The 22,892-nt window shown below is 42.5% G+C and overlaps 1 protein-coding gene across 1 annotated transcript in view; it reads right to left on the minus strand.

The window, feature by feature from the left end:
* TRPC7 (transient receptor potential cation channel subfamily C member 7) overlaps nucleotides 1-22,892 on the minus strand; it is a 144,184-nt gene that overhangs the window by 37,625 nt on the left and 83,667 nt on the right. Inside the window, exons 6-7 of the mRNA XM_072842630.1 lie at nucleotides 15,862-16,026; nucleotides 7,294-7,510 (exon numbers count right to left, since the gene is read on the minus strand). Coding sequence (XP_072698731.1) covers nucleotides 7,294-7,510; nucleotides 15,862-16,026 — 382 coding nt within the window. The remainder of the gene's footprint in view (nucleotides 1-7,293; nucleotides 7,511-15,861; nucleotides 16,027-22,892) is intronic.

Genomic DNA, 22,892 nt, shown 5'->3' on the forward strand with positions numbered 1-22,892 from the left:
ATTATTCAGCTAAATTGATTTAGGTTATTAAAACTTAATGATTTGGGCAGCCCTGGTGGCGCAGCGGTTTAGTGCCGCCTGCAGCCCAGGGTGTGATCCTGAGACCTGGGATCGAGTCCCACATTGGGCTCCCTGCATGGAGCCTGCTTCTCCCTCTGCCTGTGTCTCTGCCTCTCTCTCTCTCTGTCTCTGTATCTCTCATGAATAAATAAATAAAATCTTAAAAAAAAAACAACAATGATTCGAAAACATTTTTGAGCATTTACTATGTGCTGGACACTGTTTTGTGTATGTGTATATTAACTCCGTTAAATCTTTGCAACAACCCCATGAAGTACATCCTGTTAATCATTTTTGGAGTTAATGTTTCATTAGGTACAGAGAATTTTACTGTGCCCAGCTAGGAGGCAGGAGATCTGGAATTTGAAAATAGAATGTCTGCCCATGAAGCCTTTGCTCTTGACCACTATGTTATTCTGCTTCTTCAAGACATAAAGTTGGATTCAGAGCCAGTAATGTGCAGAAAAGAATGTTTTGTAAATGACATTAAGTCGTCTCTGTAACTACTCACACCTGGGTAAGATGTGATGCAGAACCAGCCGATTCTGTGCGCTAACTTAGCCTGCATACTTAGGAGGTTAATGTAGTAAGACAATTGCTAAGTGGTCAGTGAGTGAAACAATTTCACTCACCAACTACTCCCTCCCAAAATGTTAACACTGCTTGCCTCTTTTGGCACTCTCCTGGCTCCTGTGCATCAGAAGGAGGGCTTGCTTTCCCATAGGCTCCTGCCTCTCTCACTGCCCGGGCTCAGCCTTCTTTGTTGCTCCTCATCCCCTCCCCCCATCCCTTAAAGGCAGTTGCTTTCCAAGATTTCAGCCATTTTCATTTTTCCCCCTGATCTTGAGTAAGGGGGTCCACCCTTGCAGCTTTGTCTTTCAATTCCTTGTAAATAATTTCTGATTTTTCTTAAAAGCTTAAAAACTAAATTTTCACTGTGCAGAGAGACTGCTCTAAGTGAATGCCCTGCCAGGACTAGAAATATCACATATTCTAAGTTGGCCTCCTTGTCCTTCCATGCCTCTTAGTCCCACCATTATCCAGTACCCCCTCTCTTACAGCCCCGACTCCTCAGGTGTCATCATGACATCATCACTACAGTTCTGCAGATCGCAGCTGGTGGACTCCCAGATCCATCCCGCCCTCTCACTTTTCACTCCCTTCTTACCTCCTCAAAAACAGGTCAGATCATGGTCACTTCCCCCTCTCAACCCTAAGATAAAGTTCAGACTGCAGAGCTGGGCTGTCAGACCTTTCTGTGATCTCTGTCCATACATCCTGGATTTCAGCAAAGCAGGTCTTCCCAAGTCCCTCAACAGTTCCACTCCAGCTGTTTGCTTGTGTTCCCTTTTCTGTCTCCTCTGGACCTCAAACTCAAGCACACTGGCAGATGACCACATTATAATTCAGTGGCCTTTGGGGACTTAGCTGCCTACAAAGCCTGGAGTCAGGCATGATACTAGGAGCAGACAAACGGTCATGGGCACAGAAGCATGGCTGACTTGGTTACAGGCCCACATCTGCCACACTAGATCATTTCTCCTCTGCCCAGGGACAGTTTTAAGCAGAGTTGTCCCTTTTTTGGTTAAAGTGGTTCATTATATAAGAGGAATTGAAACTAAATATTTCTCTAAGGAGAAAAGTAATTTGAGAGAGTCTGTTTAGAGGAGTCATGGCTTTGATGAAGTAGATTCTAAGATTTACATGTCTGTGTCCAATCAGAGGCCACACAATAGGAAATATCCCAAAACATTGTAGGACTGTTAACAAGATACTTCCACTCCCCACCTTGCCTTATTTTTTCTTTGCAGACCACAGTTCTCAAGCTTACCCTTTCAGAATTTGTATGGTAATTCAGCAAAGTAATAATTTTCTTAACGCTGAAATTACTTTCAGTTGTGCCAGTTTAGATATTTTAGAAATGTTTTTAGAAAAACCATTACAGGCTGAAGGAAGTAATGTTTATTGCTTTTGTCTACCCTCAAATTAAAATTCCTAATGTCTTAGTGGAAGTGCTTTTAGTTTGGCACTAGGACAGTTGCAGGCTATCACTTAGGGCTGTCATTGGCCTTAATCCAATGAAGGATTGGAATCCAAGGAAGCCCTGGGTTCAGGTTCTAGCTTTGGACGCTTCCTTCATATTTGACCTTAGAAAAGTTCCTTGATACTTTTGGAGTTTTGGGGTAATTTCAAACACTAAAAGCTCTATGAATCTGAAATGCAAATAAATTGTTTATAGAAAACTGGCTTTTTTGACCAATATAGTAGCTCCTCCCATGGGTATTGCAAATCATTTCCCCCATAGTCAAATACACTCGTCAGTTTTACTAGATCAAATATTAACTCACCCAGGCTAATTTAAGTATTCCAAGGCCATGAGTAAAAGCAGGGGTTTGAGCAGCAGGAATGCTTAATGAAAAAAGAAATGTGTGAAATTGAGTACTTTACTTTAGTGAGTGAAATTAGGCCCCTAGCTTCCAGGGGGCTGAGGGTAGTTCAGCATTTTCTATCCAAGTTCTTGCCTCCAGCTTGTCAATCAGAGGAGTGTTTAGAGCTCAGGGAGCTCAGGGGTAAGGATGCTGGGCACTGGTGCCTCCTTCAGGCAAAATCCCCTTCACTCGGGGATGCCTGGAGCCCAGAGAACAAGGTCACTGATAATAAGGATGGCTGATAGTGGAACGAACGGTCTAGGAAGTGCCGGGAAGCCTTTGGGGAAAGGAGTAGCTCATTTGGGCAGGTTTTGAATAATGGCCTGCAGGCTGGTGAGATGGCGCTCTGTCAGTTCAAAGGGCCTTCACTCCCACCCCTGCTTCAGATGCTATTCAGAAGGGATCCCTCTTTCAGAATCCTGTGAGACTTAAATATGCACATTCTTTAAATGGTCCTGACCTCAGGGCATCCTCTACTCTGTCCCAGGGTCCTCAGCAAAGCAGACTTACCCCACCCCCTCTGAGGAGGCCTATGGATCCTTTCAGGTCAGCTTCTCACTGGGCCAAAATGTAGGTGTTCTGTGAACTCTCAGAAGGGCCAATATGCCCTGAGGCCCTGACATCCAAATACTATCTCAGTGGCGGGTCCTTTGCAACAAATCTGGGTCTCAGGCACATTTGGAATTCAGTTGTTTTCCAGCCGGGAAGATGATATTAATAGATTTAAAACTTTCTAACAAAACTCTTCCTCTTTCTTTAATTTTAGTAGCTAACAAATACTGTGTACTGCTAGGTGCCAGGCCCTGTGCTAAACACTTGAGCAACAGTAAACCTTCCTAGTAGCCTTCTAGCTAGTTAAACTGTAATTATCTTCACCTTACAGATGAAAAAACTTAACATACGAGAATGGTAAGAAAGTTGTACAAAAGCAGACAGGACTCTTGCTCTCCACTAGGCTGCACCTACCATGCCCTGTACTAGGCACAAACTTACTCTCATTGGGTAAGAACTCATCCACCCACTTGATAGACATTGTTGAGTGCTGATTCAGTGCCAGCCACCATTCTGGGGATACCATAACTGAGAAGAAAGCCTTTCCCTAGCAAGCTCAGTCTAGTGCTCAAGACAAATGCATCACAAGCAATAATGAATGTTCTAGGATGACAGATGCTGTAATGAAAATGGCCAGGTATTGTTTGTGGAGATAGAATGATAAGAACAGTCAGTGTTGTAATCATGAGACCCAGCACAATTCCTGGAACAACTTCTATTTGTTCACTGAGTGGAGTGAATTCATGGATAAAGAAAAAAACTCTCCTCAGACATTCAAAACAAATATTCCTTCATTAAAAGGAAACCAGCATGGTAAGCCGCTTCACTTGAACATCATGTCTTTCTTTTTGGAGGAACATTCTAGTTTGCAGTGCATGGAGAGGGGTCCCAGAAGAATGAAAGACAGTCCCAGAGTTTAAGCGACAAAGACTAGGGTGTAGGAAGGCAGAGGTGATTAGTTGTTGTGTGGTATAGTTCCAGAGAGAAGTTATACTATGCAAACCAGAAAACAAAACCACAAATGAAGTCCAGAAAACTACTTGCGGGTCCTTTTGAACATTTCCCAAACACTAAGTTGTAAATGCCCAGAGTAAAGCTCCACAAACAACAGCCAGAGAACTGCAAGCTGAATGGTTCCAGAGCTCACTGAGAGTGGAACGATGTTTGAGCTCAGACCATCCAGAGTTGAGGTTCCTTGTTGATTATCCAGGGCATTTGATAGAGATCCCAGATGTCTGTCTTTATAGTATAAGGATAAACAGTCTTTATGGTTAAATTTTTCCAGATTCATTCTAAGAAAGCTTGAAAAACCCTAAACTCATCTGCAGGTAATTTAAAAGCCTGTCAGAATAAAGGCAAACATTCTTTCAAGGAAGGTAACAAAATCTAGATGCTCAACAACATAACATAAAGTGTCCATCATTCAATTTCTGATTAAATGTCATTTTCTGATCCGTGTCAGGAAAGGATTAGGTAATAGAAGGTAACCCAGAACTGACAGAAGTGATGGAATTTGGTGTTAAGGATACCGTAAGTATGGATGATATGTTCAAGGATTTAAAGGAAAATGTGAACATCATGAAGAAGGAAATGAAAGAGTAAAAGAAGAGCCAAATGGAATTTCAAGAATTGAAAAATATAATATCTGAAAGGAGAAATTCACTCCTGTCTGGGATTAAAATCACAGACAATGCAGAAAAATTATCAGTGAATTTCGAGCACAGAGAGAAAAATGATTGAAAAAAAGAAAAAACTTATCTTTTAGTGATACACACAAAAACATTTATAGATGAAATATAAGCTCTGAAAGTTGCTTCAGGATACTATACTGTTGGGAAAGAGAACTCGAGAAGGTATAGATGAAACAAAGATTAGCCACAACTTGCTGATTGTTGAACATAAGAGGTTGGTCCATAGGGTTTATTATACTCTTGTCTTGATTTTTGCATATTCTTAAAATTATTCATAATAAAAGGTTTGAAAAAATTATCTAAATAAGAGAAAGTAGTTAGAATATGTCTTCTACCTGAAATATAACAGGAAATAGGTCAATAGAAATAAGTCCTCCCCTCCCCAGTACTTTTCATGTAACAGTCTTAAAAACTCAGCTTTGCTTTGATGGGCAAGAATTGGGAGTTGGATCCACTGTGCCTGCAGATAAATGCCTCCTCCTGGGACAGTGCCCTGACATCCAGGAAGAGAAATACGAGAACTCAGAAGAAAGTCATGCTTCAGTAGGAGCCATGAACATATAGTGGCTCTACCACTTAAGCGCAAGGGTGGTTGCACTCACCACAGTCTTCTCCCTGGGAGCCAGGTGGGGAAATGTGGTGCGTGAGTGAGTGGGACCGTAAATCCCCCTAAGTTTTTATCCATGAACTCAACATGTGAGTTATGGTGTTTTTGTTTTTGTTTTGTTTTTATATCTGTGTCTTAGTCAGTTTGGTCTGCTATAACAAAATACCACAGGCTGAGTGGCTGGTAAACAAGAGAAATTTATTTCTCACAGTTCTGGAGGTTGGAAGTCTGAAATCAGATGCCAGTGTGTGCAGGTTCTGGCAAGAGCCCTCTTCTGGGTTACAGACTGCTTGTTCTGCCCTCACACGGCAAGGAGAGAGTGAGAGAGCTCCCTGAGGCTCTTTTATAAAGGCGCTAATCCCATTCATGAGCATTCTGTCCTCATGACCTAATCCCTTCCCAGAGGCCCCACCTCCTAACCACTGTCACACTGGGGTTAGGGTTTTCCCATATGGATTTGGAGTCTTACAAACATTCTGTCCACTGCAGTATTAAAGTGTTTAGTTTATCCACAGAGGGCATACTACGGAGAATTGCGGTAGACCCTGCACTGTGAAAGGTCACAGGATTCACTCTGCGACAGGCTTTAATGTCTCTTTACAACTTTAGTGCCGGTGACTCCACCAAGTGAGCCCTTGGTCATAGATTGGCTGGTTGATGAAAAGCCTGTGGTGTGCTCTCTTGCCTCTTTCCTTTGGATCAAACCATTCTTCTTATCTCTTCATATTTAGAGACCCAGCTCAGAGATCTTAGCTCCCATCATTCTCTGCTTGGGCCGAGGACATTATAGGATGTTCTCACATAGTTCAACTGCTGTGGCTCCCTTAGGTTCTCTCACTTAAGCAGGCCATATGCTGGGCTGTTTTCAAGTACTTGTTCTTTTGTGATTTTGTTGATTGATGGCACAATGTACATTCTGACTGAATGTTTGTTAACATAAACATAGTGAAAATTATACCATTATTGAATTTTTGTGAAGAAAGCAAAATCTGGGGTGCATACTATTAGGGCAGTTTAATTAGTTGGGTACATCTTAATAGTGCAGAGTTAAAATTCTTCAGTTCTGTTTTCAGTTTTGTTTTGCTCAAAACATTCTAATCAAATTCCTGTCTTTTTGATGCATATATTATAATTTATTGATCAGGTTTTAGTTATGTACAGTGTCACTGATGATAACTTTTATAGTTTTTCATTTTTCTCACCATGTCTGATTTTTTTTATCATATAGTTTTACATTTTTCAGTGTAGGAAATAATCTATATCACATTTTGCCTATACAGTTTTAGCTTTTACCATTTTAGTTTATCTTGTTTGTTCCTCTTAATAATAGTTTTTAAGAAGTGGGCAAAAGAGAGATGGTCTTTCTTGACTAGTCAGTGGGGCAATTGGGAAAATTTCCTTGGCACTTCTAGTGGTAGACCTTGGCAGAACAAAGTATCACCACAGAAAGGAATGTCAGAACTTCACAATGTTCATTAATACAAAGCATGAGAAAGTGTTACTCCCCTAACTTTTTAGATTTATATTTATCATCTCCATTCTACTATACATTAGTATTCAGTGACAAAAATATCATTTAAGCTATGCAATTTTATACTCTTTTCTAGAAGCAGATCTTGATTTCCTAAAGCTTCTGGTAGACTGTAGTTAAATGATGAAAATATATTTTCCCATGCAAGGCTACTTTACCATCACTTTCTATACATGTATAAGGAAAAGCATGTAGCAAATTTCATCCAAACATCTCCTTCCACAGTTAGGGTTCATATTAAAGGACTGTGTGTCTTACACACCAGCATATATAGAAGTTGACTCTGGCTTCTTTGTTGGTCACCTGCTCACCATTTTGACTGCCAGAGTACACTCAAGAGGAAAGGAGTTTGAGAAGTCAGAGTTTAATAATGTCCTATTATTAATAGGGGAGGAGAGAATAAAGGACCGAGTGACTGCTTACCTAAAACCCACTTCATGATGAGCATTTCTGTCCAGGAGAATTGTGTGGTTTTCACTCTGAAGATTTGCTTCGGGTAGTCTGTGAAGGTTTCGTTAGGCAGGTTTTTAACGCCTTCAAAGCGGTCTGATGCATTCACAACTAACAATCCCAAAAAGATTGTAAAAGAAACTGCATGGGCTACAAATTTCATGAAAGGGCTCCTCAGGGTTCTTCCTAGCTGGAAACAAAATATGTACAAGATACATTAAACTGGCAGCTATAGGTGGGTGCAGGTCTCTCTTTAAAATGCTTTTGCCAAAGTTTTAACCAGAGAATCCTTCATCATGGACAGACGCTACTGACTGAACCCAGACATTTTCTCTTGAACTTTTATGTGAGATGCTGCTTAACCAAATAGCATTTTCTATTGAATTCATTTCCCTCCCCCTATTTAGAAGATTTAGTGGGAATGGTATAAAACAGGAGTAGAACACACTGATGTATCATTGTGCTGTAATATGCACGACTTCTCCCAACCATGTGGATATGCATCTTATGCCATTCAAATCTGGAGGAAAAAACCCTCTCTATCTTAGTAGAGTTCAGAATTTAAAGAAAATACATGTTGGATATGCCGTGTTGGTCTTTGGTCCATTTTCCTGAGTTTTGTTTTTTATGGTTTGTTTTCAGTATTTCTTATATGTTGGTAAGTTTTTACTTAAAGCTCTGCATTTTGGAATAGGTACTGCTTTAGCCATATTCCAAGAAATTTGACAGATAGTATTTTCATGATATTCAGTTATCAGTATTTTACAACTTCCCTTTGGATTTCATTTTTAAACCACAGGTTAATTTCTAGACATAGAGGACTCTTTTCTCATTCTTTAAAAAATTCTATTTTTATTGTACATTGTGTATAGATCATAGCGTCTTTGATACTACTCTAAAACTTATTGAGGTTTCACTTGTAGCTCTAGTGCACAGTTGAGTTGTGGAGCTGTTCCATGTGGGCCTGAAATGATCTAGAAGATGTTAAGGAGCTAATGTTGGGCACATCTTCTCTGGCCCTGGTGTGTGCCACCTAGAGGATACTTTGGTTTTTGAGGACTAAACTCTGGGCTGCCCAGTTAGTCTGCTAACCCCTGTTAGTGAACTCGCATAGGTCCCTTCTAGGTCACTGCCATCACTTGCACTTAAGTGCAAGTGCACTTAAGCACCAAATCTTACCCCTCACCCTCATATGCTAATCAGGCAAGAGCAAAGAGGGAAACCTTTTCTGAAGACCAATTCCTTCTCTAGTGTAGATGTCTACCTGTAGCCATTGTCTGGTTATTTGACATTTACATTCTGCCTCATTCAGTAGTCCTAGAGTGAAATATCACCCACGAGATGGACTGTTGGTTCCGTAGAAGACCAGTTACAGGGGTTTTTGCAGGTAAAAATTCCCTAATTATGACTATGTTCAGTGTAACATTTATAAGTCAGATGGCTTGGTAATGTTCTTTTAATATGCTTCAGCATGGTAATCATCCACTCTAATTGTTGTGGTTATTAGTGTAACATGATTTATTATGATTCTAGTGCCATAGAACCTATCTATTGAAATTTTAAAAATGGTTGTTTAATTTTTTTTTTTTTTTTAAACCCAGGATCTCAAGCCTAGACATTGGGAATCCCTACTATGCTGGAAAAAACTTGGTTCATTTGCATTGTCAGATGTCATATGGCACTAATCTATCTAGTGCTTGAAAACCTGAAATTCTAGTTACCTGAAAACCATGGAGCCTACAGACAGTTTATAAATTGTGCTTCTTTGTAATGTTTAATTTCATTATTAACAAAATCAGACAATAGATTAATTTTGGCTGTAGGTAGATTCATTAAATTCAGAATGCACAGGTTAAATGTAAGGACAAATAAAGCATCTCATGTAAATTCATTAAGAAAAGTGAATTAAACTGTGGCTTGTGTTGATTTATATCTCGAATAGCTAGTTTGAATTTTTCAGCATTTTAGTTGACTCTGTTCGAATCTTGAAGCTCCATTTCCCAACCAGGATGCTGGTGTACCCAGGAGACTTAAATAGTCACTGCTTTGTTTCTTGTCACTGTGTCCTAGTTGGGGTAGTGGTGAGAGGGGAGGGAAGATGGAAGCTGACCATGGGGTGAGGAGTGGGGAAAGCTGAGCAGAGGGAAAGAGATGTCAGATCTTGTGTATCACAGCACGGTCCCAGAAGTGTCAGAAAAAGCTGGGGACCATGGAGATAGACCCAAATATTAAGGGATTGATGGCCAGGTTTCCTATCCTTTATCAGTGGGCTCTATGTAGCATCTTGTGGTGATGACCTGGATGAGGATACAATGAAGGGCACCTGATGCAGGAAGCTGCACATAGCTGAACCTGAGGTGGCCTTGGGATTCCCCAGAAGACATGGTTTGAGGCATTTAATGTTCTCTCTGTTACCGCCTTCAAGTTGTTATTGTCTAACAGAAGATGAGTCTATAAAAAATTGCTGTTATCCTCTGCAAACATAAGAAAAAAACCCTATTAAGGCCCTGTGGGCCTTTGGAAGATTACCTTGGGTTCATTTCCCACTTGATCTGGGCCATAGAGAGGAAAGTGAGGTTAGGTATTAATGTTCCTTTCCTCTTTTTCTTCTGGGCTTGTAGACTTCTTTTTAATTGGTCAAACTTTGATTAAGGTCAGATGAGATCAAATCATTTCAGTAGCTTTTGTTCTTTTTCTCTTTTGTGTGTGACATTTCCTATTTGTCTCACAAAGATAATTTTTGAAACAAATTACACCTGGAGAAAACTTCCTCCTTTCTTAAGGTCACCTGGTGAACTAAAAGAAGGGAGAAAAGTCAGCCAATGTATGCCAGCACCTCTTTTCTGGGGAATCATGAAAGCTGGATCAAGGAATAGTGTTATGGAAAAAGACTGTAGAGCTTTGGGAGATATAGGCCTTGGCTTGCTCTGCTGTTTGCTCACCAGGGCAAAATTGGTGAGTCTAAGGAGCGGGCCAAAGCAGTTCTGTCTTTACTTGGATCTTATGAGCAGAAAACTGATAGCAGGAAATGCATGCTTATTGTATCTCAATGCCTGGCTCACCCCAGACCTCCTGGGTACTCTTCTTCATCTCTGGGAAATATATGAGTATGAGAACAACTGAGTAATGCTTTTTTTTTTTTTAATTTATTTATGATAGTCACACACAGAAAGAGAGAGAGAGGCAGAGACACAGGCAGAGGGAGAAGCAGGCTCCATGCACCGGGAGCCCGACGTGGGACTCGATCCTGGGTCTCCAGGATTGCGCCCTGGGCCAAAGGCAGGTGCCAAACCGCTGCGCCACCCAGGGATCCCCTGAGTAATGCTCTTAAATTAGCTGCAAACAAATGGTATTGGTGAGCGATCAGAGGTGGACTTTTACTAGTTAGCACAGCTCTGTGTCCCATGCCACTGGGCTCTTAGCCATAACCACAAGTGTAAGCATCTCAATGGGGACCTGGTAGCCACATGCCTGCAAAGTAGGTCTCCACCTAGAGAATGTTTCTACCATCTCTACCCAGTATTGTGTCACTAAATGCCACCTTCACTCGCTTCCAGGTGCCAGTGACCTCAAGGAAGGGCTTGGTGTGTATAAGTTGGAAAGCTGAATGGATGCAAACTTTGGATCAAGTGCTCCAAAAAGAAACACACACATCTTCAAGGCCAGAGTGGTTAGAGATCCTGGTTAACTTAGGGGAAAATTTCTCTGTATGCTACCTGTAAAATTCTTATTCAAAATGTCTAACCTAGGGCTCAGAAAACTTCCTTTTTGGGGGTGGGGTGGGACAGGAGGATGTTCATTGGGTGTTTCTAATCTGGGCATTCTTACATGACCATGTGAATCCACCCTTTGTCCTATGGGCTGAAGAGGTGCTGAGTGATAGTGGACTCTTGAAGGTAGGGGTTTCTCAGGAAGGAAAAAGAAAGAATATAGTCTGTCATATCATGGTTTTGACTCCTCTCTTCTAGAAATGTCCTGCTACCTCTGACTTTATGAATCTAGTCCATTGCAAAGTGAAGTAGTCAGTGGTTGAGATGTTTACCTTCAGCACTGAAGGTTGTAATGTGGCTGATGTACTGGAAAGGGTAGAGGGCAGGTTGTGTGTGTGTGTGTGTGTGCATGTGTGTATGTGTATGTGTATGTGGGTGTGCAATGGTTAAGGTCAGGTGTTTTAAGCCAGAGATCTTAGGTTTAAATTACAACTCCGTAGTTTTCGGCATTTACTTAATCCTTTTGTGTCTTAGTTTCTTCCTCTGTAAAGTAGGGATAAAATATATAACTTATCATGTAGGGTTGATAAAAGAAATGAATAATATGTACAAAGCAGAGCAGCTCCTGGCACATAGGAAGCACTTATTGTGTGGCACTGGAGAGCCTCAGGCGATTCTCCTAAGGGCAAACTTAATTCAACTGGCTCTTATAAAGCTTATAAAGCTTCACTTAATGAAGTGGGAGCTACACAGAGTCCTAAAGCATTTATGCCATGAGCCCTTTGGGGGTACCGTCTATGTGCACCATAATCTTGGGCACTGGATAGAATAAATAAACTGGAAGAGTTGGTCCTTCCTTTCAGATCACTAGCTGATTTGTTAGTGGAGAGAGATGCAGGGCTATACCCTGTGCTAGGAAATTGAATAGAGAGCTGGGGAGAGAATGTTGCCAGGCTCAGACAGGCCTAAGTATGGAAGTCATCAGCCTTCTGGTACTCTGAACTCCTGTCCTAGCATGGGGACAGGCAATGGACTCTCCTTTTGGATTTGAGGGTGGATACTTTTGTATATGTGCTGCTGAAGCGAGCACAGGAGTAGACACTTCTGTAATGTAAGAACAAAATATGCTCTATTTCTGGGCACAGATTTTTCCCTCCATGGCAATGCTTCAAAAATTACAGCATGATTTTCTTTAATCTAGTGCTCTCGGGTAGAGGCAGGTAGGGGGACACAGAGGCCTTTGGAGGCATCATCCTCTCCTGGTTGGTTGGCTCTGGACCACGTGGTGTGAAGACCCTTGTTTCAAATTGCTTCACCTTTGACAAGGGAAAGCAGGGATCTTCCAAAGCTGCAGAGTTACTCCACTTCCTCACTAGGTGTTTTTTTTTTTGGCACCCAGCTGAGGGGTTGGGGCATGACAGCTAACACTTTGGTGTTCTTCAGTGGAGAGTTATGTGGCAGTGTATGAATGGATGGCTTGTACCTTGCAAAGATAATAGGTAGGAGGCTGAAGTCCTTTACAGCTCTTACTGCCTGAGTCCTGGGACTGAGTTATAAGGATAATTGAACCATCAAGGTTAACAGGCATGGAGGAAATCATTTTCATCTCTCATACCTTTACAATTAGAACTTGTATTGTTCCTTAACACTTCCAGATTGCTGACTTACTCTTCAATCCACCTGCCATAGAGACCCTGTGGAGGCCCTTGAGAATGACTCTTAACTCTTACAGCTTTCAGATTTTAACAGGCAAGCAACCTAAATTATGAATCAGAATGAAATAACAAAGGATGCAAAAACAGGCTATTTAGCCATGAGGGGCATTTGGCATCAAGAACTCCTTGAGAGGATGAAGTGCTCTGTAGGCAAAGACCTACCTGAGAGCAGCCATGAGGTGAGAACTCACCAGCCTCCCAGTGGGCTGCATGACTTCAGCCATGTTGGTGATTAAGATGAGAAATCACAGAAAAATATCACTGTTCTCTTTATTGACCTTGGCAGTCCTGTCACATGATCCACACCTGCTGTTATCACCTTATGTACACATCTGTGACTTGATTACCCTCTCCAGCCACTATATTAGTAAGCTGAACTTGTGTTGACACCCTTGACCTTATAATCTTCTTATTTAGCTGTCTTTCTTAGGGACCCTCAAAAACTTAAAAGTCGAATTGATAGCCATGAGGATTCAAAGGGAAAGAAATGATGAGATCATTTTGGCAGGCCAATCAAGTAATTTTGGTGTCCCTAGTGGTCCCTAAATTAAGACAGCAACTATTAAGTAAATGGACCATTAAGTTGGAAACAGAAACTTCAACAGTTTGTTAGACATTAGCTGGTTGATGGGATTTAGCAGTGACATTTTTATGAATACATTTATGAAAGAATATCAAGTTCTAATTTTTTGAGGCAGGTGTCCTAATGTGGTTAGAATATGAAGTTGCTGGGATGACACTGGCTTTTTCATAGATTTATTAGGTATAAAGGAAGTGACCCTTCGGGAGGAGGGATACTAGCACATTAACATATTTCTCCACTGTGCCACTTTCCTTGGGAGGACATTGTATTTTGGACATCAGGATCCTTTGGAGAGGGCTGGTTTCTTCACATGGAATAAGTAATACCTCTGTAATCCCCAGTAATATAGTATCTTTGCCAAACTTGAAAAGATTACTTTTGTCGTGGTGAAAGGAAAGACTAAAGATATCTTGACTGTTTTATCTGCCCTTTGGCTGCCTTAGAGCAACTTTGTCAACTAATTTCCCTCTTTAATGAGGGAACCTTAGAATAAGCAGTGCCACAAAGAGTGATGTCATGCCACAGACTAAAACTTGTCACTCCGACATGGACACACCCTCCAGTGTGTTGAACTTAGACTTGCAGCCCAGAAAGTGCCCAGAAGGCACAAGCAGTGTAATGGCCCGCTCATATTTATCTTTGATATTTTTCTTAGTCTTACTGGAAGCTCCATGATTGACAAAATGTCAATCAAGACAGGTATCTGAGCAGAGGAGAGGAAGCCTTACTGGTGGGCTAAATTTTCCTACCATATTTTCTTCCAGAATGTTCTAGAAGACTGCTTTTGGCATGAACCCTCTGTTTCATGATGGCATCAGTCTCCTGGATTTACTGGACCCCAGGAAAGTCCAGAAATTTCTCCCATGTGTACTTTTTTTTTTTTTTTTTGGATCACATCTGCCTGATTGATACTGGCCAAGATGATCCTTCTCAGACCTACTGAAAATCTAAAAAATTGAGTCAGCAACTGGAGTATCATTTCTTTCTCAGTATTTCTCCAGGCCACCAGGCAGGCAGAGGCAAATCAGTTTGCTAGTACCATCCCAGTTTTCTAGTAGCTGTCACATATGTCACACTTAGCAAAAGTGACGATTATCAGTGCTTTCTCTACCAATCCAGGTGGCTGTTATTTTAATGACTTAATGTCCTGAAATTAGTTTGGGGCTCCAAGAATATGGAGGTGAGCAACCTTGTCCATCTAGGCTCTGGATAAAGGCAAGGATCTAACCTGTAGGACAGACTAGATAATTCCATGTGAAAACATGTGCCTGGAACCAATGACCTACTCTAACCCAGCTTTAAATCTGGCTAGGTGTTTTTTGCTCACTGTCCTTTTTTTTAGCTCATAATGAAAGAAGGGAAATCTTGCCTTTATTTTTGTATGTAACTTTGGGGAATTCTGATTTAGAAATCTGTGGCGTGGTAGACAAAGAAAATTCTCAGTGAATGTAAGGTTGAATGCCACAAATGTTCAATTTGAGGACTTTGTAGTACCATTTTACAGAAGAAGGAGTCTGAATCCTAACCTCACTCTGTTACCCATCATACTCTAAGGCAGTGAGTGCATTGCCTGCCTGATGAGGTGGCCTTGGCAGCAGTGGTGAAGTCTTGAGCCCATCATCCTGGCCTGAGTTCCCTCTAATTAGAATTGACAAAAGGTTCCATTTTTTGTTAATCACATTAGCTGGTCTGATTCCCTGTGGAATCATTTCTCCATGATTTAGTCCTCTGGTTGCTAACTCTTGCCTGAAGCTGGAGTGAGTGCTGTGGTTTTCTGTGGCTCTAGATCAGATGGCTGGGCTTTAGGCATGGTGGGGAGGGAAGTGGGGGAAGTTCCAGTCCCTTGCTTCCCTGTGAGAAGAGAACCCAGCTCTGCACCTTTTCAGCTCTCCTATTTCCTTTGTCTTTTCCTTCTTGTGACCCAATTAGCTGCCTGTGTGAGCCAGAGCCTAATCAAGGAAGCCAGGGAAACTGGGATATCATGAAGATGGATCTGCAGTGCCCAGCAGGAGCTGCATTTTTACTCGCAGCCTATTATCTCTCTTTTCTGAACCTACTTCATAAAGAATATGCATCCCAATGTAATTGAGGGAGTGAAATGAGATCTTCCATGAAAAGGGCTTAGCCAAAAGAAAGTACTCAGTAAATGTTGCCTATTCCTAGGACCATTGCTATAGTATATGTGCTGCCGAAGCGAGCACGGACCATTGCTATAATTATTACTGTGAATGTAGAGGACATGGCATAATTAGAGGCATGACAGTGCCTGTCTCTCCTCTCTCTCTTCTGATATTGATCAGATTATGCCTCATATATTTGACATTTCCCATATTATCACTCCTTTCTCTTTAGAAAAGTGATGGAAAAAAAAAAGCAGGTCTGTGTGGTCTTCTACTTTTGCTAAATATCTCAAGGCTCTCTTCTTTCAACACGGGGGAAATGCTCAGCTGTTGTTTTGAGTGAATGGCCTTTAGGTCATGCGAAGGAGAGAAGAAATCACTGCAAACGACATGCGCCTTAAGCAGGTCTGTACCTTGCTGCACGGAGCAATCCAATAGGCTATGGCGAGAAAAGGGAGGCCTAGGGAGACTCCAAACACAGCCAGGAATTTCACAGCGATAGACTGTTGACGTAAGCCTGAGAGATTTTCATACCACATGGTAAGCAATTGCTGCTGACAGTTAGGATGAGCAACGAACTGTAAAAACAAAACAAAAACAAAAACAAAACGCAAACAGGAAAATGGCATCGGTAGCACTTGAAACAGTATACCACCTACGAGTAGCTGGGGGTTGAGAGGGTCTACTTGGGATGTGCCTGGGGTGTTAGGACAGAGCAATGGGCAGCTCCCTGCTAGGCCCTTCCAGCGTGAGGCTGCTGGCTGTAGTGCCACTGCGGCCAGAGACCTCACGGGACTGGCTTCATTGGTGCTGGGCACTTATCTTGGGTGGAATTCATTTGGGAGGCAGCATGAATAATGAACGGAGAATAAATGGGGTTTTGGAGTCCCACCTGGGTTTGAAATTTGCTCCTCTGTTTTCTGACCAGGTGACCTAGGGCAGTTTACCTAACTACTGTGAGCTTTAGTATCTCATTTGCAAAACAGCCTGTTGTTCTGTAGGATTAAATAAGTTTGTAGAAGTGCTCCCACCTCTTTTCCTTTACTGGCTAAGAAAAGTGCTTACAGTGTTTCTAGAGGACATGTTCAAACTGAATATTTCCCCACTGGGTTTTAGTGGTGTTTGCTTGGATGCATAGAACTTTTTGTGGCCTGCCAGAGCACTGACACATGGTGTCCCTCAGGCAGTAGCTTCCCACAGCCACCTCCCTCTCTTGGAATGGCCCTGCCCTAATGCCCAGGTTACAAGACAGACTTCTTATGCCGTTTGGTATTGTGTGACCTCACCACTCTGGATATAACTTATTAGACTAGGTGTGGAACCCTGACTTACTGGCCTACCAGGTTTTCTCACCTGAGTATTTGAGACTGATGGAGAGAGGCAGTTTTTTATTTACCAGGAGTTAACAAGTAATCTTGGGAGATGTGGGCAACCATCTTCTACAGAGTTAAAATGAACCAGTTCAAAAGAAAGAAGAATGAAGATGTGTAGTAAGAGGCTCAGATAATATATACCCTCTCTTGGGGTCTACATGGTACAGGAGACATCCTTTTATTCACATAGAGAGTCTCCTCGTTCTATTCCATCCAATAAGTTGAATTGAACTGCTGCAAACAAACAGCCTTTTTCTGCAAATATTTGTTGCCATTTGGCTATTTGTTTTGATTGTTGATTTTGAGTCCTGGTCAGTGGAAATGGTTAATAGGCAATATTTAAGTAAAATTTATGGGAAGGAAGTTTATAAGTAAGAAAATTTTGCATATTAGTTTATTTCCCCCCTGTGACAAAAGGAAGCTGCTGAATGCTTTTGGTTGCCCTGCACTTTGGCCCTACTCAGGATAGCTACACATCCATGGACTGGAACAGACACACTGGGCATTCTTCAAAGGGTCTGACTTTTCATCTGATTACTCTCGAGCATAATATGCCAATTTTCATCTTATTTGCCTCATTGGGTATTAAGGAGACATGTGCAGTGATTATGAGGAAATGTAAAAACATTTCCTTTTCATTATAAGAGTAATATAAATACAACTCTTTTTAAACATTCTCAATGCAAATGGCAGCATGTTCTTGTTTCCAGTTTCTGGGAACTCAAGGCAGCAGCCAAGTGATGTGTGAAGACACTACCTAAGGTTTATTTGACCATGCAGCAGCCCCCGATAATACTATGATCCAAATGTTGGTGAAAATGTAACTTGTTTGGTAGCATTATTGGATCCAAACCATTGTGGTCTTTCCCTATAAGGATAAGAGCTGTGGATTCTCCTCATCCTAGGGTAGGAATCCCTAGGCCAGCAGGTGATAGGCTTTCCTATGCCCTGTCTGGCTCACAGCAAAGTGGAGCAAGCAATAGAAAATTACATAGGTATTTTAGTAATTGTCAGCTTTCTGAGAGTGAGATCCCACAGAGGGATAGTAGGTGCGCATTGGTGGCAGTCCGTTTTTTTTTTTTTTTTTTTTTGGTATTTTTTTTTTATTACAGTTCAATTTGCCAACATATAGCATAACACCCAGTGCTCATCCCATCAAGTTCCCCCCTCAGTGCCTGTTTTGTTTTCAACAGCCAGCCTTCTCTAGGTGCTGAAATGGATCTGCTCTGGAGAAACCCATAGTCAGATTAGAAGGTGGGACATAAGCTTATGAAATAGCAGAAGACCTTAGCTCACCCTGTGGCTCCCTGCACTGCAGCTGCTCTGAAAGGACTCTGGTGCTGACCCCTCCATTGATCTCTCTGTATCCATGCTTTTTCTACTGCCTCCTGCAGCTAAGTCAGCACAAAAGATTGAGCAGCAGAACTGGAGGGGAAGAAATGCTGAGATCAAACACAGTGGGGACCATTCCCACTCCTCCTTGCCTGCCTCAGAGAAAACAGTGATCACAACTAAAACAAGGGGGCTGTCTTGAGACTTCTTCTGATGAGACACGTGCTAAGTTTTATAGCTGCATTTCTTCCCCTATAATAAAGCAAACTTGCTCCAATTATAATATTTATTTGTGGATAGACTTTATAGTATATTCCTCCCAGAAAGCTGACAGCAGCTGATAACTGAAGCCCAGATTGTTTACCTTTCTATGGATGCTTTTCTGTACTTGTGGTAGGCTTTTGAAATTCAGTGTGTAGCAAAGGAATTTTTCCACTGTGCCTTTGAAGCACAGAGAAAGATCATCTGTGATCCCAGGAAGAGAAGAGTAACATGAGGCATGCCATCAGTTCACAACAGTCCAACCAAAAGGACACTCAGCTAGGGAACAAGGACAGGAAGAATTCTTGCAGGGAGGTGGGGGTGGGGAGGTCGATGGGGGAAGGATTTTCAGAAGTAGGGTGAGAAATGAATGGGTACGAGGAAAAGTCTGCAGCTAGAATGGAATGGGAACGCAGAAAATCAGTATTGTCTTGGGTTTGCTTGCTTTGGCATTTAGCTCACAAAAGGATGGGTGACCCCAAGGGTTTTGCCCAGGCCATTCTCACCCCAGACAATTCTGGACTGAGGGCGTGGTTCACTTTTATGGAAGTTCTTCAGAGGAACTGACAAGAACACCTCAGTTTTCCCATTCCACTTTTCATAGCAGGGAGTTCCTGATGGTCTGGAGCTGAGAATCCATTAAGGTGGGCTTAAATGGAGCTGAGCAGTCTTTTCAGAGAAAAGACATCCAGCCATATCCATGATTGGACATGTGCAGAGAGAAGAAATCCAGCCACATGATGGACTGTGCAGAGAACCGGGGCAGGAGGGGGAAGCTGAGAGAAGTAAAATTGCATAGGTAAGTGGGAGCTCTGAGCCAGCATCCCCTACAGTGGGCAAGGAGACTGGCTGGAAAACAGGACCTGAGAGTCCAGAGGGACCAGGAATCATGTGGCTGCTGGTTTTTGAGACCATCTCACGCCAGTTAATCATCATGGCTCATTTGACCAGCCTTTCTGGTTAATATAACAACAGCTATACCCAGAGCTACTTTTCTGTTAATATCGAAGCATCTTGTTTCTCCTAGCCCCTGGTGACATAGTAAGAATACAATGCTGCCATATGGGAACTCTTGGACATATTAGCTCAATCTTGGCTGTTACTCTACTCTTATTTGATATGTGGGCTGCTGTTTTCCTTTTATAGCCCAAAGGAGAACCATCCCCTTCACTGTTTGCCCACTTTATATTCATTCACAAGGAAACAACTGATGTTTTAAGAATACATAGTTGTTGAAGAGATACAAACATTTCTTAACTTACTGTTTTTAAGGCTATCTCACAAGATGCTAAAGCTCTCAGGCTAGACACTCTCATCAAAAGGCCTGAGACTTTCCTGGTGTGCAGTGAATAAGGGCATGGGCTGGTTTGTGGCTTCTTGGGTTCAAGTCCTGGCCCTGCCACTTACTGGCCATATGCTCTCATGTCACTGACTCTGTGCTGAGCTTTCCTCTTCTATAGATGAAACTAATCATGAGGATTAGAATTTGTAAAGTGCTTAGAATAGTACCTGGCTAATCGGAAGCACTATATTAGTATGTAATAAACAGAAATAAGCCCATAACGCTGCTTTCCTTCCCCTTTTCTCTGTCTCTCTCCCTCTGTTTCTCTCTTCCTCCCTCTTCTCTCTGCAGCTCTACCTTACCCTCCAGTCTTTATTCTTGTGTCCACCTTATTGGGGTAGACAGATTCTTAAAGTGTTGGTGTCTCAACCATGTAATCTAACCACATGGGTTAGGTCACTCCCTCTATCCAGTCCCTTCTGCTCCACCCTCCACTGAAGGCACAGCTTGATTTATCCATGCCGTTAGCTCACAGCGGGCTGGCTTCTGTTGTGTGGGAGGAGTCCCTATCAAGGGTCTTCTGCACCCTGATACCCCCTACAGCTGGTGGGGCACTCCACCGTTGAGGAGCAGTGCATGGTCTTGAACCTGCCAAAAGCACTTCTCCTCCTCAGTGTCCCTCCCCTGAGTCCTGCATTTTGCATTTTTCACAGGGAGGAGAAGAGGACTCATTTGAGCTCAGTGGCTTCAAGACTGTGATTTCCAGGCCTTTAAGTACAAGTTTTTCTCTCGCACACTGAGTCTCATTTATAGAATGATGAGATGTGGCAATGCAAGATTTGATCAGCTGAAGAATGACTTAGCTGGAGCAAAATTTGTAAAATCCAGTGCTTATAGATAAAATGACTTTCTTTTATACAGATAAACCACTGAAGGGCCCAGCGGTGTCTGATATGACTGTGGTCAAGGTTTTCTACTTAGCTCATCCCCAGGATTTGCTTATAGAAATGTATTTTCCCTGGAATCTGTCTGCATAGGCAAAGGGAGACAGACCCTGTCTCAAACTATGGTCATCAAGTGGCTTTTCTTAGTGTGGACCATCATTCGGAATTAGAATAATTCTGTGGTGCCATTTCATTTTTGGAGCATCTCGTGGAATTGGGTTCAGTGGCGCTAATGTTTTTGCTTCCCATTCTGTCTTGGGAAAGCTCTCAAGTCTTGGAGGTTGAGGAGGAAGGAAAAGAAATGGAAGTATTAGTCACTTACTAGTTTAGTTTGTTGGTGGGTCATTCATTTGTTCGTTCATTCACTTCATAGAATTTTCCTCAGTACTCCCTCTTACCAGGCACTGTGCCCAGCACTGGAAATACAGAAAGAGCTTGCAGTTCTTGTCCACCTGGAGCTCTCGGGCCTGTGACTGTGAAGTGGAATGGGACCTTGGGGTAACACCTCCTGCCAGTTCTGGAGTAGGTCCTCCCAGTGGGTGAACTGGTAACACTGAATGATCGTCCCACCAGTGGGTGCACTTGGTGTGCTTTCTCCCTTGAGAGACCTGATACTGAGAACTCCACATCCTTGGTGCAGCTGGTTGCTTTGTCTCCATTGATGACCTTCAAATTATTCTTCTCTGTACCAGTAGTTCACAGAGTGGTTGCACTCACAGTCTCTGAGGCTGGCCTGTGCAAGTTCAAATCCCAGATCTGCCATTTCCTAGCTCTGTGACCCTGGGCAAGCCACTTCACGGCTGCTAGTTTTGTGATTGAGGAAAATGTGTATTGGGTGCTCCGAACATTAATATTAATGGTGGGCAATGGTATTACTGCTGCTGCCATTCTCACTATCACTTCTGCTCCCCTCCCACCCCACACAGTGATGTCTACATAGGTTTCTTGGTCTTTCACCTTGCTGAGTTTATGCCATCAGCAGAGGACTGAGTTGCCATGGTGTTTTTAGAGTTAAAAATTCCTGAAGAATTTAGTATGCTCAATTACACTAAAAAAGCAGAAATTGCCATTGTTGCATGAAGTTTTAAATCAGTGGAACATTCTGGTATGGAACCAACATTGGTGCTATGCTCATTGAACCTATTTGTGCCACTCCCAAGTGGCCACCACAAGAGAATAAGCCATAATAGTTCTGCGTGGACAGTGGTGGGAGAGAGGAAAGAAAGGTGTGGGGCTTGGAGCTCTGGATGGGGAATCTATAAATTATACCTCTTTCAAGGAGCCTTAAGCATGGGCACTAGATAAAGTAAAATGTTTTGAAATCATAGCTTGAGTGTTTTTGCTATTCATTATTGAGGACCTACTACCTGAAGGAATTTTAGTTCTGTTGGCTGTCGTCTTCACAGTAACCCTCCAAAAAATGGATGTCTGTACATTGTCACGTACAAATGAAGATGTGCTATCCTCCCCCTCTTGCAGGTGAGGGAGCTGAGGCTGTGTCACCTGACATATGCCCATAGTCCCACAGCCAGAAAGTGGTTCCCCTGTCTCATTCTGTCTGCCAAGTGGAAGGGCATTTCTGAGCCTCCAGATTCCAGATGTGCCACAGAGATGTGCCTGTGGTTTTCCAGCCCGAGTTCTGTGGCAGTGGGCTGTGTCCTCCTGGGGGTGCGGGGACAGTTGCTCTCTGACTCACTTCTCGAGAGCAGTGGCAGTTCTGTGCTAGTCCTGTATCCACTCTATTCATGCTGTTGGGGAGCCATGAGGGCATAGATGGAGGAGATTTTAACTGGGGAGAAAGGAAGCAAGTGAAAGGGAATGAAAAGAAGAAAAAGGAAGCAGAGAAGAGAAGAGCAAAGGAAAGGAGAGTCAGAGTTGAGAGTCTGACTTTTAGCTGCTGTTCCAACTTGACTGCTATTCTTTTGCCTCCCATCCTTAGGCTCTAGCCAAACTCTGGCTGCACTCTTCTCAGAGCCTGCCCCAAGCCTGACTGTCACTGAGCCTCTGCTCCCAGTGTCTCTGCTCCCCAGCATGCTTTCCCTCTCATCACCACTGTCCAGGTGTTGTTCAGCGCTCTCTCTCTCTCTGTCTCTCTCTCTCCTGAAAGCTAATGGTGCCCACTCAGGGGAGAATCTGTCTTTCTTTCCTCTTCTCCAATTCTTAGTCTCTCCTTTTATCAGTTTTATGCCTGGATGATCCTCTACCAGAGAGAAAACTCCTGGATAGTGTCTGTGGACCTTCAGCGTGGTGGT

The sequence above is a fragment of the Canis lupus genome, chromosome 10 (assembly GCF_048164855.1).
Source record: "Canis lupus baileyi chromosome 10, mCanLup2.hap1, whole genome shotgun sequence".
Taxonomy (NCBI): domain Eukaryota; kingdom Metazoa; phylum Chordata; class Mammalia; order Carnivora; family Canidae; genus Canis; species Canis lupus.